Here is a 22,996-nt window from a genome sequence, read left to right on the forward strand (position 1 = left end):
GGTAAGTTTTTGACTCCAGTTCAATTTCCTTGTTTGTTACTGATTTATTCAGTCTTGCTTTTTCTGCTTGCTCAATTTTGGTAATGTATAAATTGCAAGGAAATTGCAAAATTTTATCTAAATTTTCATATGTAGTGGTACATGGTTATCCGTAGTATTCTCCTATAATTAAAAAAATCTGGGGCTGGCCCGGTGGCACAGTGGTTAAGTTCACACATTCTGCTTCAGCAGCCCGAGGTTCACTGGTTTGGATCCCGGGCACAAACCTACGCACCACTTGTCAAGCCATGCTGTGGCAGGCATCCCACATATAAAGTAGAGGAAGATGAGCACAGATGTTAGCTCAGGGTCAGTCTTCCTCAGCAAAAAGAGGAGGATTGGCAGCAAATGTTAGCTCAGGGCTAATCTTCCTCGAAAAAAATCTAATTATCTGCATTTATGTCCCCCTTTCATCTAACATTAGTAACAAGTACTTTCTCATGAGTGTTCACGAGTCTGTCACGAGAAGACTACAAATAACTTGCCGCGTGTCCACTGCTCCTCCTATCCAACCCCTCGCCTCCTCCGCAGAGACGTTCTCCTGAGTATGTTGATCATCCTCTGGTTTTTTGCTTCATTGTTTTATCACATACACATGTATGCCTAATTAATATGTAATCCCATTTTATTGTGGCCTTTAACAATGGTATTATATTATAGGCAGCCTTCTGAAAATGACTTATCACTCAGTGTTAGGTATCTAGGACCTAGACATGTTGTTGTTTATTCAATTGTAGTTTATTTCATAGATGCATAATATTCCATTGACTCTATATTATAGTTTATTCATTCTCCTTTTACATCTTTATTAGATTTATTTTGTTTTGTTTTTTTTTGCAATAATTACAAATTCACCTGCAGTGTAAAAAGTAATAGAAAGAAATTCCTTATACACTTTGCCCAGTTTACCCCAATGTTTAACATTTTGCAAAACCATAGTATAATATCACAGGCAGAATATTGACATTGATACAATTCACAATATTTATTAAGATTTCCCCAGTTTTACTTACACTCACCTGTGTGTTTGTGTGTGTATTAAGTTCTATTCAATGTTATCTATGTAGAGGTTCATGTATCAACAACCACAGTAAACATACTGAACAGTTCCAACACTACAAGACGACTTATTTTTTTTATATTTTGCACTTTGATACTTTTGAAAATGGATTCATTTTACTAAATCCCAATTTATAAAGTTTTTCTGAGGTGTTTAGATATAGAATTGACTTGGATATATTGACCTGACATCCAATGACCTTGCTAAATTCATTTTTTTTCTCTTTTCCTTTTTTTTTTGGGTGAGGAAGATTGGCCCTGAGCTAACATCTGTTGCCAATCTTCCTCCACTTTGCACGTGGGATGCGACCACAGCATGGCTTGATGAGCAGTGCATAGGTCTGCGCCCAGGACCCAAACCCACAAACCCTGGGCCCCGGAGAGGGAGTGCCCAACCTAACCACTATGCCGCAGGGCCAGCCTCCATTTTTTCTTTTTAACTATTTTATTTAGAAATGATTTCATACTACTGAAAAGTTGAAAAAATAGTACAGAAATACAGAATTTATAGAATAGTAAAGAATTCCTAATATCTTTTACCTACCTTCCCCAAATGTTAACATGGTACCATGTCTGCTTTCTCGATACGAGAACTTATTTTTCTTGAAAGGTAGGAGCATGAGTTGCAGACGTAACTCCTCTGCGCTCCCAGACACTTCAGCAAGTATCTCTACGAGGTCATTCTATTCTGTAAACACAGTCAAGTGATCAAATTGAGGAAATTAACATAAATGCAGGAGAACTGATTCACATTCCATCAGTTGTCCTGTTAACATCCAAGAAACAAACTTTGGGTTCAGTATCCAATATTGTATATCTTTAGCTACCTTTAAACTGAAACACTCTTTCAGTCTTTGTCTTTCGTGACCTCATTTTAAAAAGTGCCATTTCCATGCCGAATGCCCCTCAAGTGTGCTCGTTAGATGTTTCCTCATGAGTTAGATTCAGGTTATGCATTTTTGGCAGGAATACCACAGGAGTGATGTTGTGTCCTTCTCAGAGAATCAGATCAAGAGTCTCATATTTGTTTCTACCAATAAAGGCAACATTAATTTTGATTGCTTAACTGAGGAGGTAAATGCCAGATTTCTCTTTTGTAAAGTTATTATTTTTCCAACTGTATTAATAAGTATCTTGTGGGCAGATGTTTTGACACTAAGGAAGTATTCTCTCATAAAACTTTCACCCACCTAATTTTAGCATTCATAGATGATTCTTGCCTAAAACAAGTATTACTGTGCTGGTACCAACTGGTGATTTTCTGTCATTTCCTGTGGTATTTACTAAGTGATATTCTACTTTAGAGTTTTCCTTTCTTTCCTACTTGTTTATACATTTAAATATTTATCTCAATATGGATACATGGATTCTTATTTTGTTCTTTGGGTTATAACCTGTTGTCATTATTTGGATGCTCAAACTGTCCCAGGTTTGGCCAGCGTCTTCAAGCTGGCTGTGGTGTCCTTTTGACAAGACCCCATCATTAAATTTTTGAGGCTTGTTCTATGGCCTAGCATTTGGTCTATGTGTATAGTATTCCATGTGCACTTGAGAAGAATGTACATTCCACTGTAACTGGTGGGAGTGCTCCATACATGTCTGTCAGGTTCACTTGGTCTACACTGTTGTTCAAGTTGTCTATTTCCTTATTTTTTTTAAGATTTTATTTTTCCTTTTTCTCCCCAAAGCCCCCCGTACATAGTTGTGTATTTTCAGTTGTGGGTCCTTCCAGTTGTGGCATGTGGGTTGCCGCCTCACGGTGCCATGTCCGCACCCAGGATCCGAACCGGTGAAACCCTGGGCCGCGGAAGTGGAGTGCAGGAACTTAACCACTCGGCCATGGGGCTGGCCCCTCCTTATTAATTTTTATAGGTTGAACTGTATCCCCCCAAAAGAGATATGTTGAAGTCCTAACCCCCACTTCAGAATGTGACCTTATTTAGAGGTAGGGTCTTTACAGAGATAATCATGTTCAAAGGAGGTCCTTAGTGTGGGCCTTAAGCCAATGACCAGTATCCTTATAAAAAAGGAGAAATTTGGATGCAAAAATAGACACATATAGGGAAGGAATGATGTGAAAAGACAAAGGGAAAAGATGGCTATCTACAAGCCAAAGAGAGAGGTCCAGAACAGATTCTTCCCTCACAGTTCTCAGAAGGAATCAACCCTGCTGGCACCCTGATCTCAAAGTTGTAGCCTCTAGAACCATGAGACAATAAATTCCTGTCGTTTAAGCCATTCATTTTGTGGTACTTTGTAATGGCAGCCCTAGCAAATGAATAAAGACTTTGGTACTGGAAAATAGGGTGCTGCTGTAGCAAATACCTAAAAATGTGGACGTGGCTTTGGAATTTGTAGAATATAGAAGAGTATTGAGGAGCTTTATAGAAAAAGACCAGATTACCTAGAAGAAAACTGTCGGTGGAAATACGAATGTTAAAAATACTTCTGGTGAGGTGTCAGATAAAAACGAGGAACATATTACTGGAAACTGGAGGAAAGGGGGTCTTTGTAATAAAGTGGCAGACATCTTGGCTGAATTGCATTCTAGTGTTTTGCAGAAAGTAGAACTTAGTAATAAGGAACTGGGAACTTAGCTGAGGGGATTTCTAAGCAAAGTACTGAAGGCATGGCCTGACCTCTCCATTCTGCTAATAGTAAAACGCAAGAGGAGAGAGATAAATTGAAGAATGAGTGTTAAACATAAAGGAAGCAGTTCTTGAAGATTTGGAAGACTCTCAGCCTATTCATATTGCCAAAAATGAAAAAGCATGCTGTGGAGAGAATACCTAGAGTGTGGCCGGACAATGTTTGCTAAAGAGCTGAGGTGTGTGACTTGTGAATCCAACTATCTCAGCAGAAATGCCACCAACTTGGACTGAAGGGGACAGAGAAGGGCTGAAATGAAGGAATGTTGTCGGACTTCTTGGATTCTATAGGCAGGAAATGGGCTGATAGAGCTAGCTAGCTGTGAACATGGGTTGTCCGTAAGAAAAGGGAAGAATGACCCTGATGGTAGGAACACTTCTTTGGTTCCAGAGGGTGAAGCCACCTTTTCAATTCCAGAGGCCTTGTCCACCACTCAGGGATGAGGGGGCAGGGCCACCAGCCCAGTGGGCTCAAAGGACAGAGCATTTAGCCAAAGAGTATTATTCTCAAGCCTTAAAATCTCATGGAATTTGCCCTGCTTGGTTTTGTACTTGCTTGGGACTCCACATCCTTTTTCCTGACGACTTTTCCCTCTGGAATGGGAATATCTATCCTATGCCTGTCTGCTCATTGTATTTTGGAAGCAGGTAATTTGCTGTCTAGCTTCACGGGTTCACAGATGAAAGGAATATTGCCCCAGGCTGAACCATACCCAAGTCTCACCCATAAGCTGACTTACATGATATCTTGGACAGAGTTCATGCTGGAATAGATTGAACTTTTGGGGGATGTGGGCTGAGGTGAATAATTTGCAGGTGGAAAGAACATAAATAGGGGGCGGGGGGGAAGAGGGCAGACCGTGATGGGTTGAATTCTGTCCTTTCAAAAAAGGTACATTGGATTCCTAACCCCCAGCACCTCAGAATGTGAAGTTAATTAGACACAGGGTCTTTACAGAGATAATGAAGTTGACATTAGATCATTAGGGTGAGAACTAGGCCAGTATGACTGGTGCCCTTACAAAAAGAGGCAATCTGGACAGAGAGCTGGTGACAATGAGGCATGGGGTAGAGCTAGAATAAGCTCCCTGCTGTCTCGGAGAAGGGAAGGGGCCCTACCTCAGGAGTCGGCAGGTTTTGTGGGTAATAGTGTCTGCCACAACAATTCAACGCTGCCAGGACAGTGCAAAAGCAGCCACACAACACAGAAATGATGCATCGGGCTGTGTCCCAGTAAAACTTGATTTATGGGCACTGAAATTTGCATTTCAAATAATTTTCTCATTTCATGAAACAGTTTTCATCTTTTTTCAACCATTTAAAAATGTAAAAGTTTCTTAGCTTGCCATCCATACAAATATAGGCAGCAAGCTGTATTTGGTCTGAGGGCTGTAGTTTGCCAACATCTAGTCTATATCAGTAAGTGAAGAGCATACAGTGCATAGTGTATCAGGAGTTTGCCAGGCTGAGTTCTCCGATACCTCTCAGATATCTCTACTTGAATTATTGAGAGATTTTCTAAACCAAAGCATGTTTACATAAGGGATAGTGAGCATTCAAAGTGGACGACTTTTTAATTTGGCAAGCCATGTATGTATTTGATTTCCACCATCTCAACCCTGCAGCTATGAGTGAGCAATTATTTCAGCAATGTTTAATACTCTGCCTTGAGATGAGACCTCAGGGCTTCAGGTCTGTCATTGTTGTGTTTAAGAGCTAATGTGACCAGAAGGAGCCATCTCATTTCCTGTCCCAGATTTCCTCATAAATTTAAAACTCTTCTATGGTAACAATTCTTCAGTGTTCCCAGAATCTGATCATCAGGGGCCACAAGGTTCTTGGTGTACACAGACAATAATACTATTTCATACTATGGGCTAAAAAGTTCCCGTCTTGGAATATAAACAAGAATCTGAGAGCCAGCCCTGATGGCCTAGCAGTTAAAGTTTGGCACACTGCTTCAGCAGCCTGGGTTTGCTTCCCAGACGTGGAACCACACCACTTGTCTGTCAGTAGCCACGTTGTGGCAGCAGCTCACACAGAGAACTAGAAGAGTTTACAACTATACACAACTATGTACTGAGTCTTTGCGGGGGGGGGGGGGGGGGGGTTGGTTGGCAACAGCTGTTAGCTTAGGGCAAATCTTCCCCTGCAAAAACACACAAAAATAAACAAATGAAAGACTCTGAAACATTTCCTCGTCTCAGGAAAAAACATAGACCACATAGATTTTCTCTAACAGTTTGTCACCTACACACTACTCCAGAGCAATAATTATCAATTAAAGCCCTTCAGTTACAAGAAATAGAAACTCATTCTTCTTAACTTCAACAGGAAAAAAAATTTTTATTGAAAAGGTATGAGGAAGCACACAGAAGGCCAGAAAACCAGGTTAAAAAATGGACAGTATCCAGAGTTATTCTGGAAAGTCAACACAGCAGGAACTAATTGCTGGTCTCAGTCGAATTCTGGGACAAGAATACATGAGTTTCCAACTTCCCTTCTGCTTCATGTGAAATGAATTAGAGACTCCAAGTCCTGGAAAAGAGGCTGCCACTACCCAACAACGGGCACGATGCTCACCTGTGGCTAGTGGAGAGCACCCTGAAAGACACTGCCAAAGGACGCACACCAGAGTGGAGGTGCTTCTCCAGGAAGACTAGGGTGCTCCTATCAATCTATGGAGAACAGACCCTGAACTGCTAGGAGACAAACATACATTGCACTTTCTCTTAAGTGGCAGTTCTGCAATAAGTGCTGACCCACTTACATAGATGACTAGATAGATAAACTCACTTGGAGTGAGAACCGTATCCTTTCATTTACTAAAAGCCACATTTTACTTACATTGCTAAGAAATGAAGAGACAATACTGATATTTAGCATTTAATATGGAGAATATTAGGGGATGTTATTCCACAAACTATCAAATATATGTATAACAAGTTATATTAAAAAATAAAATACCAAAATTTTAAAAAATGCTATCCAGTATTACTCAGGAAAGTCATACTAAATATCCCTTAACCTTCAGGATATGTTCCTTGCTGTTTTCCTGACCATTACTTTATTTACATATTAAAATAAAAAGCAACTTTATACTCTACCATGAAAAAGTCTACCATTTGTAACTAAGATTTTCTTCACTCTAGAACAGCTTCAAATCTGGAATGTGACTCTCCACATAACACATTTTCTATGGGAAAATGCTTTCCCGATTTATTAAATTTATAAGGTGTTCTCTGTATGAATTCTCCAAATTAAATCTTCATAGTAATGCTACTACATTTGATAGTCATTGCTCCTCATTCCTTCAATTATTCTCTTGTCTATAAAGATTTGTGTGACTTCCTTCTGAAAGCTTTTGCCCATTCATTCCAAGTGACTGGTCTCTCTCCTCTATGACTTATTTGACATGAGTGTATTCCTAGGACTTCCTGCTTACACATCCTGTCTACGCTATCATCGCAAGTCTCCTGAGGATCAACCTCTGTGAGAATGTTTCTGGCATCTACTTCATTCTCATTTCTCACTGGTGAGTTTTTCGATGTATACGAAGCCCTGAATTCCAACAGAAGGATTTCCCACACTCAGAGCACTTCCACGGCTTCTCTCCCGTGTGAACTCTCTGGTGTTCACTGAGAGATGACTTCTGGGTGAAGGCTTTCCCGCACTCGCTGCATTTGAAAGGTTTCTCTCCGGAATGAGTCTTCTGGTGTATCTGAAGCGACGCCTTCCTGGGATATGCTTTCTCGCACTCACTGCACTCATAGGGCTTCTCTGTCGAGTGGGTTCTCTGATGTATAATTAGCTGTGACTTCCCACAAAAGGCTCTCTCACAGAAGCTACATTCGTAGGGTCTCTCTCCTGTGTGCGTTCTCCTGTGTATCACGAGGTAGGACTTGCTGCTGAAGGCCTTGCCACATTCACTGCACCCATAGGGCTTCTCTCCCGCGTGAGCTCTCAGATGCGCAGTGAGCTGTTCCTTCCTACCAAAGGCTTTCCCGCATTCACTGCATTGGTAAGGATTATTTCCTGTGTGAATTCCCTGATGTACAACAAGTTGTGTCTTCATATTGAAGGCTTTCCCACAATCACTGCACTGATAGGGTTTCTCTCCTGTGTGCATTCTGATATGAACAAGGAGGTACGACTTACTCCTAAAGGCTTTCCCACATTCACTGCATTTATGGGGTTTTACTCCTGTATGAGTTCTCTGGTGTACGATGAATGGTGACTTCAAACTAAAGGCTTTCCCACATTCGCTACATTCGTAGGGTTTCACTCCTGTATGACTTCTCTGGTGTAAAATAAGCTGTGATTTCCAGCTGTAGGCTTTCCCACATTCACTGCAACCATAAGGTTTCCCTCCCGTGTGAACTTCCTGATGGACAATGAGCTGTGACCTGAAAGAGAAGACTTTCCCACATTCGCTACATGAGTAGGGCTTTTCTCCTGTATGAACTCTCTGATGAGCATTAAGGTTTGACTTGGCACTGAAGGCTCTTTCACATTTAGTACATTCATAAGGTCTCTCTCCTGTATGAATTCTGAGATGCACGATGAGCTGTGATTTACAACGAAAAGCTTTCCCACATTCACTACATACACAGTTTTTTTCTATACTATGAGCTCTTTGATGCTTAAGAAAATATGATGCTTCATATCCATGAAACTCATTAGGATTCTTTCTTAGATAGCTTCTGATTGAACCTGAGTTCTGTGTGAAACTTCTTCCATGTGTGTTATACTTATGGAGTCTTGGTCTTGAAGAAACATGGGTTTTGCTCAGATGAAGTTTCCCAAATGCATTACAAGCATGACTTCTCTCAACACGTTCAAGCTCATCCTGATTTTTCTGGTACCATTCTTTCCAACCTTCTAGGGAAAAAAACACGGCATTTTTAAAATCACAGTATGAACCTGATATGGAATTAAACAGCTTTAGAATTGCCACATAATGAGTCTTTTTATTTTGGTAACAGGCCTCTGGCGCTAGCTCAAAAGGAATCCTGGCCAAGTGTACACACGCCACATACCTAAGCACGGGGGAGAGAAGTGACTCCAACTAGACCAAGGCCCATGATGGAGATGGGAAGCGAGTTGGCAGCGATCAAAAATGATTTTTAAAAGAGAGGTTTAAAAAATTTAGCCTGCACTGAGGAGCCAATGCCAATTATTTTATGTCTGAATTTCATCACTGCAGGAGTTTACTCAAAAAGTGAACTCACAGGATAGAGAATAACTAGGGTATACAATGAGATGCTGACAAGACTCAGTGAGCCACAGGAAAGTTACGGATAAGAGCCTTCCAAGCAGGAGGAGGAGCAGGAGCCTGCTTGTCATGGTTAGGAATGAGAAAAACGGCCAGGACAGCTCACACCCACTGAGTGAACAGAGAGAAGGCAGGAGCCAAATGAAGCAAGACCATGGGAAAAGCTCTCTCACCCGAAGGATTTTAACTAGAGAATACCTCGATCCATCTTGTGCTTTTAAAAGATCAGTTTGGCTGTCACGCAACAACTGAACAAGACATGGGCAGAGACCATGAGAAAGCCACCAGAGCAGTCCAGGGTGACAGGACAGTGGTCTGGACTAGACGTCCGGAGCTGAGACAATGCAGAACATGCTTGGAGAGACAACTGAGAAAGTTTCCTAAGGGATTGGATGTGGAGCTGATGGGAGATTTAACAACTCTGAGATTTCAGACTTGACAAACAGGTGGTGCTGCTCTTTGAGATGGAAAACACTGGGAGAGAAACACATTTGGAGAAAAAATGAAGGACTTTGCTTTGGACCTTATTACATTTGAGATTGCAGTTAAATACCTAATGGAGACAGCAAATAGGCAGTGAGACATAAGTTGAGAGCTCGGTCAAAAGTATGAGTCAACCACATAGAAAAGGTATTCAGTGAGGTGATCGATGAGATCTTCTAGGGAACACGTGAAAATTCAAAGGGATGCCAAAAAAGTCCTGGAGCAGACGACATTTAAGGTTGGACAGGAGATGCAGAGAGAAGTGGAAAGCCAACCTGAGGCCCAAACAGTAACATGATGGTGAGAGTGACAGACAGACAGAGGTTAAAGGAATGAGCAGCAGTGCTCGAGGCTGGGGCAGCACTCGTCAGGCACAGCCGTAACCATCCGATCACAGGATTACCACAGCGGGACCTTCTGGAGCTTTCCTACCTCCTCGGGACTTCTTGTTAAACACTGTCTTCCCAATAGCTAAGAAGATGAGAGTTCTCAAATATGGCTCAGAATGTGAGCTATCTGAGTACGAGAGAATACTGACATAGTCTGGGTGACAGTCGAAGAGACAGGAGCTATGAAGATATTTTCAAAGAATAAAATACTAACAGACATAGAAGCAGTAGCAAGAGAGGAAGGAGACAGGATACACAAGGTGATGCCCCAGAGGCCAGGACAGAGAACTGGACGTGCAACAACAGCAGTAATAAAAATGGGAAAACTGAGGAAGAAGAGTGATTTTGGAAGGAGTTCCTTCCCATTTCTGAAACGGAGAATGAAGAGTGGGAAAGCATGGGGGCTGTCCTGCAAGAAGGTAAAACCCAGGACCAGAAGGCAGAAGAAAAAGGGGATGAGGATGTCAAATTTGACGTTACAACATGGGGAGAAAAAAAGCTGAAATTTCAGAATGGAAGAGCCTTTCAGTACTTACAACATGGGAGAGAACAGCTGAATTTGGGAAACAAAGCCCTTAGGACAAATTGAAAGGGAAGAGTAAGAGGAACCAGGAAATGTTAGGCGATAAAATCATTTAATGATACAGATGAGACCAGGCCAGGGTTCAGGATTCTTTTAAGAAAAGTGCCCGAGACTGGACCAGCCCCATTGCCTAGTGGTTATGTTCAGTGTGCTCCACTTTGGCAGCCCAGGTTCCGTTCCAGGGCACGAACCCACACCACTCATTGGCACCCATGTTGAGGTGGCAACTCACATACAAAATAGAGGAAAAGTGGCACAGATGTTAGCTCAGGGTGAATCTTCCTCAGCAAAAAAAAAAAAAAAGTGCCCAAGAAAGTAACAGTGATCAGCATAAGAAGAGAGAAGGAAGCAATGAAATCTCGTAAGATACTCAAGACGAGAGCAGGAAGTAAAGACTGTGGGTAAATTCTGAGGGATCTGCCTGAGGAAGGCAAAAGAGAAAGTAAATGTAAGGGATGCAGAGGCCATGAATCACACCGAGTGAGAGGAAGGAGAAACTCTCTGAAGACCCAGAGCCTGATGCAGTGCACGCCCATGGGAGGGCAGACAGAGGAAGAAGTTGCTACAAGGAAGGAAACTAACCCAGAAAGCAACACCTGAGCAGAGTGCAGAAAAGGGCACACCTGCCTCTCAGAGCCCAGGCCTGGGAAGAGTGACAGCCATTTCCTTATCTGAGCAGCACGAGGGCTCATCCCAAGTTGCCCCAAGGATTCAAGGACGGCTAGGAAAATACTGCCGCAGAGCCAGCCCGCTTACTCCCACACCTCCCTTTCCCAGTTGCTACTCACCCACTGGACAGCTCTGACGGGAAGCTCTGGCATTCACTATCCACGGCTCTTCTCCTTGCTCCAACTTGAAGATTAAATCAGGCTTTGTACCATGATACCCTGTTGATGGAAAATCACAAAGGCTCAGCCAAGCTGCTCGTGAGCAGCATGAGGAGCTGCTCCTCTGCACTTGGGGAAAGATGACAATCAGGAGGTGAGGGCCAAACAGGGACTAATGTTCAAGTCCACAATCATCAAGTCCTTCAGAGGACCCAGGGCAAATCAACAAAATGAAAGTGGACGGCAATTTAAAATTCACCATCTGAGCTACAGAGAGACACTGTCCTTACCCACGGACAGCAGGTTGCGGTAGTTTTCCAGTATCACATCCCTGTACAGGTGCTTCTCTGCAGGATCCAGCAACTGCCATTCTTCCCAGGTGAACTCCATAGATATATCCTTGAACGACAGTAATCCCTGTAATAATACACACCCCATTCAGTCGATGCAAGTACACTAGGCGACGTGGAAAAGATGCAGAGTCACTGAGAGAGGAGAAGCCTTCCTCCACAGACTGTCTCCTGTGCCAGCATCTACTTTGATGAGAGAACTAAAAATAAATACATACATAAATAAATGTTTTAAAAGATTAAAATAAAATAATTGTGCTTCTCTGTGACAGATATTATTTTGGGTCCTGAAGATTTCAAGATGAATAAAACTCACTTCTGCCCTTGAGAACCTTTCAGTCTTGTAGTGGGAAACAAACATTAATATATGCAAATGAAATAAGGTGTTTTGACTCTGATAAAAACATATCCAGGGTATATTCTGCAGAGAGATGGAGAGAACAGTTCTAAATAAAGGTGCCAGACTCATGGGAAGGTCTGACCCTCCAGAAGCGTCTGTCATCTCGCCGGCTGCTCAGCCCATCTTCAGTCTCAGTGGGACAGAGAGACTTACACCATGAAAAAAATATGCCAAACAGGTGAATTCCTAGCCTTCTTTCAAGAAAATAAGGAGCCTATGACTGAGGCCCAGCACAGACTGTGACTCTGGAGCTAGTGTCATGGAGCCACAGCTGATGGGGAGCCACCATGGTGGGCGTGGGATGGTGGCAGTATGCACCCAGAGGAGCCACAGGGGCCCTCACCAGGCAGCTGGTGACAGTTTCGGATATGTGGCCTGTAAGAGTGCTTCTTGACGTCTCTGTGAACCACCCAGTGTAATGAAGAAATTCCTTTCGTGAGACCAAAAAAGTAGTAACAAGCCACAGATCACGGGATCAGTGAACAAGCATTGTTAGGCACCAACCATGTGTCAGGATTGCTCGAAGTGCCGAGAGCCCAGCTATGGACACGGTCTCTGGAATCAGTGGGTTTCTGTTCCTGCAGGGGGAGGTGCCAGCAAACACAGAGCTACCTCACACGCAGGTGGTGATGGGGCTCCAACAACACTCCGCAGGGAAAAGGGACAGAGTCCAGGGCGGCAAGCACAGGCACTGGTTCGGATGGGGGGATCAGGGAGCCCTCTGGTGAGGGGACATTTGGGCAGAAACCCTAGCGATGTGAGAACGAGCTCTGAGATTTCTGTAGTAAGAGCCTTCTAGGTGCTGTGAAAACAACCAGGCATAGGCCTGCAGGGCTCAGAGGACACGGCAAGGACTTGGGGTTTTACTCCAAGTGAGGCCAAGTCACCAGAAGGCCCTGAACAAGAGTGGCACACTCTGACTCACATCTGAGATGATTCTGCATGCTGTGGAGAAGAGGGCTCCTGGTTCCAGGGGAAGAGGAAGGCAGCTGGGGCTGAAGCGAGAGCAACAGGGTAGTAAGCAGTGGCTGCGTTTTGGGCATCGCGTAAAGACAGAGCCAGAAGGCGTCCTGACAGAGATGATGCGGCAGGTAGAAAGAGCGAAGGATGTTGAGAACGACGGCACAGATCCTGGCCAGGCAAGCTGAGGACGCTGCCCTTGAACAAGGTGGGGAAGCCTGAGGGATGAGAAACAGAGGGAACGAGGGGCCGAAGACAGTGAAGCAGGAGCTAGAGAGTGCCAGAAGCGAGTCATTGCAGGAGAAGTGTCCCGACTAAGGAGAGCACCTGTGGGAAGAAGGGGAAGGAGGAGACAATGTCTCTGCAGCCTGGCAGTCCACTGAGCCCACAGTCAGGAGGAACTGACCTGTGTTTAGGGATCTCAGTAAACAAGGAATCTGCTATCTGTTTCCCTCTGGGAAATCCTGAAGACGGGGACCGCTGGAGCGCTCTGCAAAGGCAGGTGAGAAGTGATGCCCAGAAGATTCCCGGACTTGATGCCCCTTGACAGGCTCCTACCCAACAGCACTACCTGCAGGGAGGGGGACCCTGGAGGGAAGAGACAATGAGTCCAATTCTGGGGAGCCTGCAGAGGTAAGTGAGAGAGAGAGTTGCTCACATCATGGAAATAGAGAGTCGAGCTTTGTCACAGGCTCCAAGCAACCTCAAGGGGCCAGGTTCTGAGCACCAGACAACAGGAGCTTCTGTCCTCTAACCACAGTGGTCTTCCCATCAGCACCCAGGAGGAACCCCCCAGGAGGGCAACAAGAAAAGGAAGTGGGAATAAAGAGACAAGCCTCCCCCCTCACCCCTGCAGCTGAGTAGGGAAAGAAGTGGGAGTGGAATTAGAGTGTGGATTGGACTTTCCACTGCCTGAAAGTAATGACAGCCCAATCAGATAGTGACCCGAACATCACGGGCTCTCGCTGAGAGGACCACCAGGGCCAGGGGAGGGAGAATGACAGGACGCGTCTGAGGCTGTGACGGAGAAAAATGAAGCTGTGACTCGTCTGTATCCTAATCAAGTCCGGGCCTTTCATCAAGCTGGCTACCTCACAATGGAGGGAGGCGAAACACAAAGCACGGTGAACCAACACGACTATAAAAGTGCAGCACATGCCACAAGAGTGAATGCAGACCAAGGCGCCTGATTCTGGGGACAGCATGGAAGAGGACAGGTACAGAGCAGAGAGGGGGGGTAAACCGGGAGGCTTATTTTATTTTAAGCCTTTTACTGATTTTTTAAGTTTGATAAGAATAAAAATAAAATACAAAGAAACAATTTAAAAAAATTTTATTGGCCAAGTATGATCAACCACCAAGGGAATTAAAAAAAGAAAACTGACCAAGACAGAGTCTATAACTCTAAGATAGAGAATAGTTTTGAAATTTATAAGAAATTGTGATACACAGGCAGTTCTGCTGTCATGCAACATGTATGCTGCAAAAAATCACCACTACGCAGTCGCATGGGGAAAACCACTGGGCTTACACAAGAATGGGGTTGGGACGTAACCCGTCAGCCACACACAGAGCAAGGCAGGAACCTAAGAAAAACAGCACCAGTTTACACATTTGATGGTTAAGAAATACATAAATACTACCATAAGTTTGCACTTTACCTTGAAAAAGACCTGATGCTGGGGTGTCAGAAGGGCTGCACCTTATTATGAAGTGCTGGAAAGAGGGTGTCTGAAATCAGACAAAAAGCTCACACTGTTCCCTAAGATATCAATCACATCAAAACAAATGCACGTTTTTAAAGCAAACATGACAGCAGAACTGACTGTATTTGAGAATTTGTTCCAATAAACTTGAAAACTTAGAAGTAATGAAAAACTTTCTAGGAAAATAAAAGTAATGAAAATTGGCCTAGAAAGAATTAGGGAAGCCAGATTGACTAGTCAATGATCATAAAATATACCAAAGTAGTATTCAAAGATACACCCTCTCCGGAAACACAATGGTCCCACACTATATTTAAGAGTAAGTCCTATCAACATCCAAGGAACAGAAAATCCCTTCGTATCTAATCAGATGTAGATCCAGGAAGCGATGGGATGCTCATACAGTGCACCAACAAACCTGCATCACCCCACAGACAAAACCAGGCAAGGGCAGCACCCACTGTAGCCTAACCTCCCTTATTATTAACTCTGATAAAAATACTAGTAAACAAATCCTGTACCTATGTACATAGCAAACTATGACAAGAAAGTTTACCCAGGGGCCAGCCCAGTGGCGCAGGGGTTAGTTCACATGTTCCACTTTGGCAGCCCAGGGTTCGCTGGTTCGGATCCCGGGTGCGGACCCACGCACTACTTGTCAAGCCACACTGTGGCAGGCGTCCCACATATAGAGTAGAAGAGAATGGGCACGGATGTTAGCTCAGGGCCAATCTTCCTCAGCAAAAAGAGGATTGGCAGCAGATGTTAGGTCAGGGCCAATCAGGAAGGAAGGAAGTAAAAGAAACTTTATCCAAAAAATTAAAGGACAGTCCAAAATTTAAAAAAACAAAACTCTATCAATATAATAAGTCACGTGAGTACATTAACAGACAACAGCAAAACAATCATCTCAATAGATGAAACAAAGTAATATGATAAAATTCCATATTCTTAAAAAACAGAATTCAGGGGTTGGCCTGTGGCCTAGTGGTTAAGTTCAGTGCACTCCACTTCAGCAGCCTGGGTTCGTGGGTTCGGATCCTGGGCACAGACCTACACCACCCATCAGCCATGCTGTGGTGACATCCCACATACAAAATAGAGGAAGACTGGCAGAGATGTCCATGATAACAGATGGATACACAGATAAAGTATGAGAAATTCACACAGGAGAGTATCATACAACTTGGATAAAGCTCACAAATGATGTTCACTGAAAGAAGCCAGACACATTAGTGTACAACTCCAATTACATGAAGTTAAGAAACAGGCAAAATCTATGGTGTTGGATGTAACAGAAATAAAATAAATAAATAAAGCAGTGACCTTGGGGAACGGGGCTGTAGTGATTTGGGGCACGAGGGAAATTGCTGGGGTGCCAGAACTCTTTATTCTGATTTGGATAGCATTTTTCTCAGCGTACATAAATATTCCAATTAAGATTTATACATTTTACTGTATTTAAGTTAGAACTCAATTAAAAAGAAAAAAGTCAAAATAAGCCACAAACGGATAACTATTAAAAAAAGTCACAGATACACCTACAAATATATTTTTTACACGGAAAAAACAGAAGTAATATGTTATGTAGTATGAAACACATTTATGTAAAAACCTAGACAAATAAACCAAAATACACACACTTTTTAAGGATATAAAAATTGTAGATAAATGTACGGAGAAAGACCTAGAAGAATATACACCAAACTGATTACCTTTGAAGTGAGAAAGGAGATTGGGATGGGATATAAGAGGCTAAATTGTGTTCTAAGAGAACACAGAAAAGTAACAAATATGTCATCAAAAATTAATGAAATAGGAAATATTCAGTAGAGCTGTTCACCATTTCAAGGTCTGTCATAGTGACAAGACAGACAAGCTAAATTTCCATGAATAACGGAATAGCTACATAGGAATATGATGGATTAATCCCGAAGACATTTTTGCAAACTGCAGAACAATTATACACAGTATGATGCCATTCAGATAAAAACAAAACTTTTTAAATGTTGACTTAAGCACACCTGAAATTCCACCCCATCACCTCTAAAATCCATAAATAATTTTAATCAACTGTTTTAAAAAATTTAAAGATATTTGTGTCTGAAAAGAACATAAAATCTCAGCAGATCAAAGGCTGAGGCATATCTGAGAGCAGGAAAGGTAGGGAGCCCGGTGATTAGCAGCTGTGGGGTGCTCACCACCAGGACACAGGGCCATTAGTTTGCAGAGATGAATCCCCATCAGTGGAGAAACAGCTCAACAAAATGTGGCCCACTCACATTGCAGGACATAAAATGGAGCTATTATAAGGAATGCTCCCGACCTCTATGTACAGTATTACCATGAAGAAATCTAAAATAAATTTAAAGGCCAGCTCCAGCGGCCTGGTGGTTAAGTTCGGCACCCTCCACTTTGGTGGCCCAGGTTTGGTTCCAGGGCGCAGACCTACACCACTCGTCAGTGGCCATGCTGCTGCAGTGGCTCACATACGAAAAGAGGAAGACTGGCAACAGATGTTAGCTCAGAACAAATCTTCCTCAGCAAAAAAACAAATAAAAAAATATAAAAATACAAAAAATAAAAAATAAATTTAAGGGGAAACAGCACACTGCACAATTTATCAGAGAGAAAAAACATAAAAATCTTATGTTTCCTGTAGAAAAGGTCTGGATGGGACTCCCTCAGGCTGCTGACCACCTCTGGACAGAAGAGGAAGGAAAAACAGCCAAAGGGGCTCTGGCTATGCTACTTACAGTCACCTTTTCTAAAAGGTGGATGCAATTAAAAATTATCCTATATTAAAGAAGAAAAGCTATAAAGCTATTTTCACACCAAAATACAAACAGACACTGCTTACATGTGCACATGATCACACATGTAAAATGCAGAGAAAAATGGTAGGAAAGTTGCCTAACAAAAAGTGGACTGCAGTTTTTTCTGGGAAGTAGAACGGGAGGGGTGAAGTAACCTTTCATACTGTGAATGTACTCCTGCAGTATTTGTCTCAATAAAAATAGGAGAGAAGGAAAGGAAACGAGGGAGGAAAGGTGAAGCGTGCAGGCAAGAGCTGGCTTTGAAAGCAGGGACTGGAACGATGAAGGGGGAGGGAGGAAAAGGAGGGCCTGTGTGTGTGTGTGTACAGACGTGCACACAGAGAAATTAAGAGGGAGGATGACAGAGCTAATGTGGCGAAAGAGTAACAATTGGGGAATCTAAGTGAAGGGTGTTTTTTTAACGCAATACAGCTTTTTATGCTATTCTTGAAACATCTCTATTGTTTTAAAATTATTTCAAAATAAAATATAAAACAAACCCAGAGGGCTTTCCAGCACGATCCTCCACCTCCCTTAAGGAGCCGACGCAAGCTGGCCCTGGCTGCCGCACGCCCCTCCCCGCTCCAGACACACACCTTCTTTCTACTAGACAAGGCCCCTGCTGGTTCCCGCCCTGAGGTCACTGACTAGCTGCTTCCAAAGCCTGGAATGCTTCCTCTCCCCTGGCCCCATCTTCCTATGACTGTCAAGCTGTCATTCAGACCTGCTTACATGTTGCCTCAAGAGAGGGTTGCCAATCTAAAGCAGCCACCCAGCTACTCTCTTTCACATGCAAAACATTCACACCTTTGTTGTCTGTTTATGATGTTCCTCTGATATGTCTGACTGTCTCCCATACCCTCCGTGGGGTCATGGACCCTGACAATCTTGTTCAACCCTCATGCCCCAGAAAATTACCTGGCATACTAGTCAATAAATGTTTGTTAAGTTAATACATGCACTCAAAAACAAGGAAATAATGTTTACATTTCTTAGGATGTCTTTAGGTCCTAAGAGGCAATAAGAACACCAACTCTGGGCTGGCCGAGTGGTTGGATTCACACCCACCACTTCGGTGGCCTGTGTTTAGCCAGTTCAGATCCTGGGTATGGACATAGCACCGCTCACTGGGCCATGTTGAGGCGGCATCCCACATAGCACAACCAGCAGGACAGCAACTACAATATACAACTATGAACTGGGGGGCTTTGGAAAAGAGAAGGAGGAAAGAAAAAAAAAAAGATTAGCAACAGATGTTACCTCAGGTGCCAATCTTAAAAAAAAAAAAAAAAAAAAAAGAGCACAAACTCTGAAGATGCTCTGCCTAGGTTCGAATCCCAGCTCTGCCACCCCAGTCTCCTTGCATCCCTTACTAGTTTGGACACATGGGCACGCTCCCCAATTTCCTCACAGGGTCCTGAGACTTGAATGGCTTCATGCACACAAGGTGCCAAGCCAAGAGTGGTACCTATTAATACTATTCAATAGTTTTAAAGTCTTCTTTATTTAGGTCCTGTATACTTATATTCACTTATTTTTATCTTTTTTTAATGCTGTTGTAAATGTAGTGCTTCCTCTCATTGCATTTTCCCTATAGTTATTGTTTAAAAACAAAAGCTGATTGATTCTGAAGTTAATTCTATCACTCAGGCCGCCTCAGTGAATTCCCTTCTCCCCTGCATCCCATCTCTTCCTGTCACACTTGACCACCTAAAAAAGGTCTCCACTATTACACACTATTCCTTCACATCCTGCTGTCCACAGTCTCATGCAACCCACTTTACAACACTCCCTTCACCTCTCAGGAAGTGACCATCTGCACCACCCCCAACATTCTCTCTGCTCTGGAAAAATTGCTTAAGACTTTAAATTTCCAAATCCAAGGGATACTTTTTCGTCCCACAAGGTACTTCATGTCATGGCTTTTATGAAGTTTTCTTTTCTCAAACTTGCAGGGGAATAAGCCACTCTCCAAACTTTCTCTCACCTCTCCTGCAACCCAGCCCCTCTTCACTGCAGCCCTCTCCTTGTCACTGCACAGAGTCCTCTACTGGTCCCTTTGGGGCTCTATTTGGTCATACCCTGACCTTCCACTAACATAGGTGCCTTTAATCTGTATGTTTCCAGTTGAGAACTCCCACCTGAGTCCCAGACTCAGCTACAGGCACTGCATATACAACACCTACAAAGCCGCACTCTTTCCTGGTTCCTCTTCTCATAGTGTTCCCAAGACCGGAAATATCACCACCACGTGCAGGTCAGCAATCGCTGTAAGGTCTCCCCTCTCGCTCACTCTATTAATCAGGTGCAGAGTCCACGTGGTCCACTGGCCCTCCTTTCCTCCAAAACTGCTCCTTCCTGCTTTGCACCCTCGACCTCCTCTCCCAGCCTCCTCTCCCTATCCATTCACCGCCAGGCCACAGGTCCTCTAAAACAAGAAGCATATTTATCTTTGCACTGCCAGCACCAGTTCCACCGTCCAGCACACAAAGACACTCAGCAAATGAGCTTTAGACAAACGAATGAAGAAAGAGGAGGTTACTTTCCCTAACGAGGTTCTAAAGGTCTGGATATGAAGACAAGTCAGTACTCGTGTGCAAAAAATCCGAGATGAGAGAGCGTCAGTTCCCTAACAAGGGCCCTCATTTCTCTCGGAGCTCAGAGTCCGCAGCGGCAATAAATCATAAGTGCCGAAGGAGAGGGCCCTGGACACATGCCGGAAGACTGGAAGCTTTCTGGAGATCCAGAGACGGGGAGGGGGCAGGAACACGCGAGTCCAGGCCCTGGATGTCGCCGTCCCTCGGTGCCACCCCAAGCGCCGAGTCCGCTTTGAAAGGGACGCTCCCACTCACCCAGCACGAAGCTGTCCGGGGCCCGGCGGCCATCCCGCGCTGCTCCGTGCAGCCTGCGGAGGAGAGAACCGCACCATGAGGGTCTCCCCGCTGCTCCCACCCGCCACCCGAGAGACCCCGCGCACCAGGAGGGAGGGTCGCGGGCGGCAGGCACCGCCCGTCCGGGGCTGAGTCCTCGCACGGGAGCCGGAGCCATGAGTTTGTACCGTTTCGTAGCCCTGACGCGGGAGGGACCGAGGCCGGGCTGGCTCCGTCCACGCCGCGGACCGACCGTGGGGGGCTCAGCCGGCCAGGATCCTGGTCTGCACTGGACGCTCCGCGCCGTGTTAGCTCCGCGCCTCCGCCCGCTTGGCGGCCACAGAAACTCAGGATGTCGCCGGGCCGCTCCCGTCCACTGACGTCGCGCCGGAAACAGCCCCGCAGGCGCGTACCCTACTACGGCTGCTGCGGCGGCGGCGCACGAGGAAGTACGTCATGCATCGATGCGCCGGACGAGACGGCACGGAAAGAAAACTACATCTCCCAGGAACCTCTCGGAGGGTCCCTGCTTACTGGCCCAGCTTCCAGCAGGAGGCGGATCTGGACGGTCCCGCACCGCCCCGGCTTCCCCGGAGCCCACGCGGTCGGGGCAAGAGCCCGGGGAAGGAGTTGGAGCGTCGGGCGCCCGCAGGTCTTGATGTCAAACGAGCTAGGGTTGAGACCGAAAGGCGTGGCAGCGAAGGACACTTTGTGAGGCTACGAGCTGCGTTTCACAGGGTTATAAAATAGTTTGGAACATCAGTGCACCAAATAATACAGTTACCGACTTCATAAAGGAGAACCTACAGTGAATGAAAAGAGAAATTAATAGAAGCACAGCGATAACAGACATGAATATACTACTCCCAGTCCAAAAAAGATCAAACAATCCTCTCTCATAACTTCAATAAAACTGTAAATTAGGGGCCGGCCCCATGGCCGAGTGGTTAAGTTTGTGCGCTCGGCTTTGGTGGCCCAGAGTTTCACTGGTTCGGATCCTGGGCGCAGACGTGGCACGGCTCATCAGGTCATGCTGAGGCGGTGTCCCACATGCCACAGCTAGAAGGACCCACAACCAAAAATACACAACTGGTGGGGGGGAGGCTTTGGGGAGAAAAAGGAAAAATAAAATCTTAGAAATAAATACCAAGCTATAAATCAATAGCATAAACAGGCCTTTCTGCCTGAAAGGCTTTTTTTAAAAAAGCTTTCTGTTCCACAAATAGTGAATGAAGTAGAGAAATACAGCCAAAACTGTAGATGACACTATATAAGAATTTATAGGAGAAACTTTAAGCAGTGATGACAGGAAATTTCATAATCCCAAGTAATTATAGCAGTAAAAACAGAAGAAAAAAAGTGAATTAAATTCGAAAAAAGCTAGTAGAATAAAGTAAGCCAAAAGAAAGCAAAGGAAAGGAAATATTAAAGATAAAAGCAAACAACTAGACAAAATTAGTAAAAATAGAAAAGACTCAATACTATGAACCCACTCAAAGTAACTGACATATGTAGAACACCATACCTAAAGACTGTTAATTATGCATGGTTTTTATGTGCACATGGAGCAGTCTCCAGAATAGGTCCTATGTTGGACCACAAAATCAGTCACAATAAATTTAAAAGGATTAAAATCATACAAAGTATGTTTTCTGATGAGAGTGAAATTAAATTAGAAATCAACCCTAGAAAAAATGTAGGAAACACCCAGATTTTTGGAAATTAAAAAACACATTTTTTAACTCAAAGAAGAAATCACAGGGAAAATCAGAAAATTCTTTTAACTGATTTAAAATGAAAATGCAATATATCAAAAAAACTGAATCGCTAGAAATCAAAATCCTGAGCTCTTTTCCTTATTCTGCTTACCTCTGATTTCTTTTTGAACCCAGAGCTACTCAGTCACAGTATAGCCTCATAAAATTCCCAAGCAAATTGTGTTTTCAGCAAGTCCGAAACACACATTCTGTGCCCAGTCCTCTGACTGAAGTAAACTCCCTCACCACTTCAGACCTTTCTTAGGCTATCCTCCCATCTAGACTGCCATCTTGTGTCATTTAAATAAATTTAAATGCATAGTTCCCAATCCTACAGTCTTCCCAGATCTTTCCATATTAGACAGGGACATTAGTCTCCTGCTAATCCAACTCTCCTTACGCATAATTATGACTCTTTCGTTATGGTGTAAAGCTGCTATGGGCCTAAAACAATGCAGAACTATTTTTAGGGAAGAGGATCTAGAAAGGTATTGGGTATAAGGGAATGGAAGGAGGTTCTGGAAAAGTGCACGAGAGAAATAGACACCTGTAAGAATGATTAGGGACAATATATAGACAAGTGGAGGCCAATGAGGATGTTTTAATTTGTAAGATATGACAGACTATAATACAAAGATAACCATTCTGTTCATAGAAAATTAGAGGCAGTGCTGGGGACATCTGCATGCATTAAAGGAAGAAGAGTTGCAACAATGAATAAATATATATGATTACCTTTTTGTTTCTGTATTTTTGATTGATTTAGTTTAACATTTTTTTCCTTAAATATTGGCATGGAAATTGATGCTGGAAACACCATATGTAATTAATGCA

At 43.8% G+C, this 22,996-nt stretch overlaps 1 protein-coding gene across 1 annotated transcript in view; it reads right to left on the reverse strand.

Annotated features, from left to right (window-relative positions):
- LOC106843863 (zinc finger protein 84) overlaps positions 1–20,785 on the reverse strand; it is a 46,841-nt gene extending 26,056 nt beyond the window's left edge. The window contains 5 exon segments of the mRNA XM_070516803.1: positions 7,262–8,627; positions 11,265–11,363; positions 11,594–11,720; positions 20,388–20,440; positions 20,594–20,785. Of these exon segments, the coding sequence (XP_070372904.1) occupies positions 7,262–8,627; positions 11,265–11,363; positions 11,594–11,720; positions 20,388–20,420 (1,625 nt within the window). The 5' untranslated portion in view covers positions 20,421–20,440; positions 20,594–20,785.
- Positions 20,786–22,996: the final 2,211 nt, after the last annotated feature.

Source organism: Equus asinus, chromosome 8 (assembly GCF_041296235.1).
Source record: "Equus asinus isolate D_3611 breed Donkey chromosome 8, EquAss-T2T_v2, whole genome shotgun sequence".
NCBI classification, from domain to species: domain Eukaryota; kingdom Metazoa; phylum Chordata; class Mammalia; order Perissodactyla; family Equidae; genus Equus; species Equus asinus.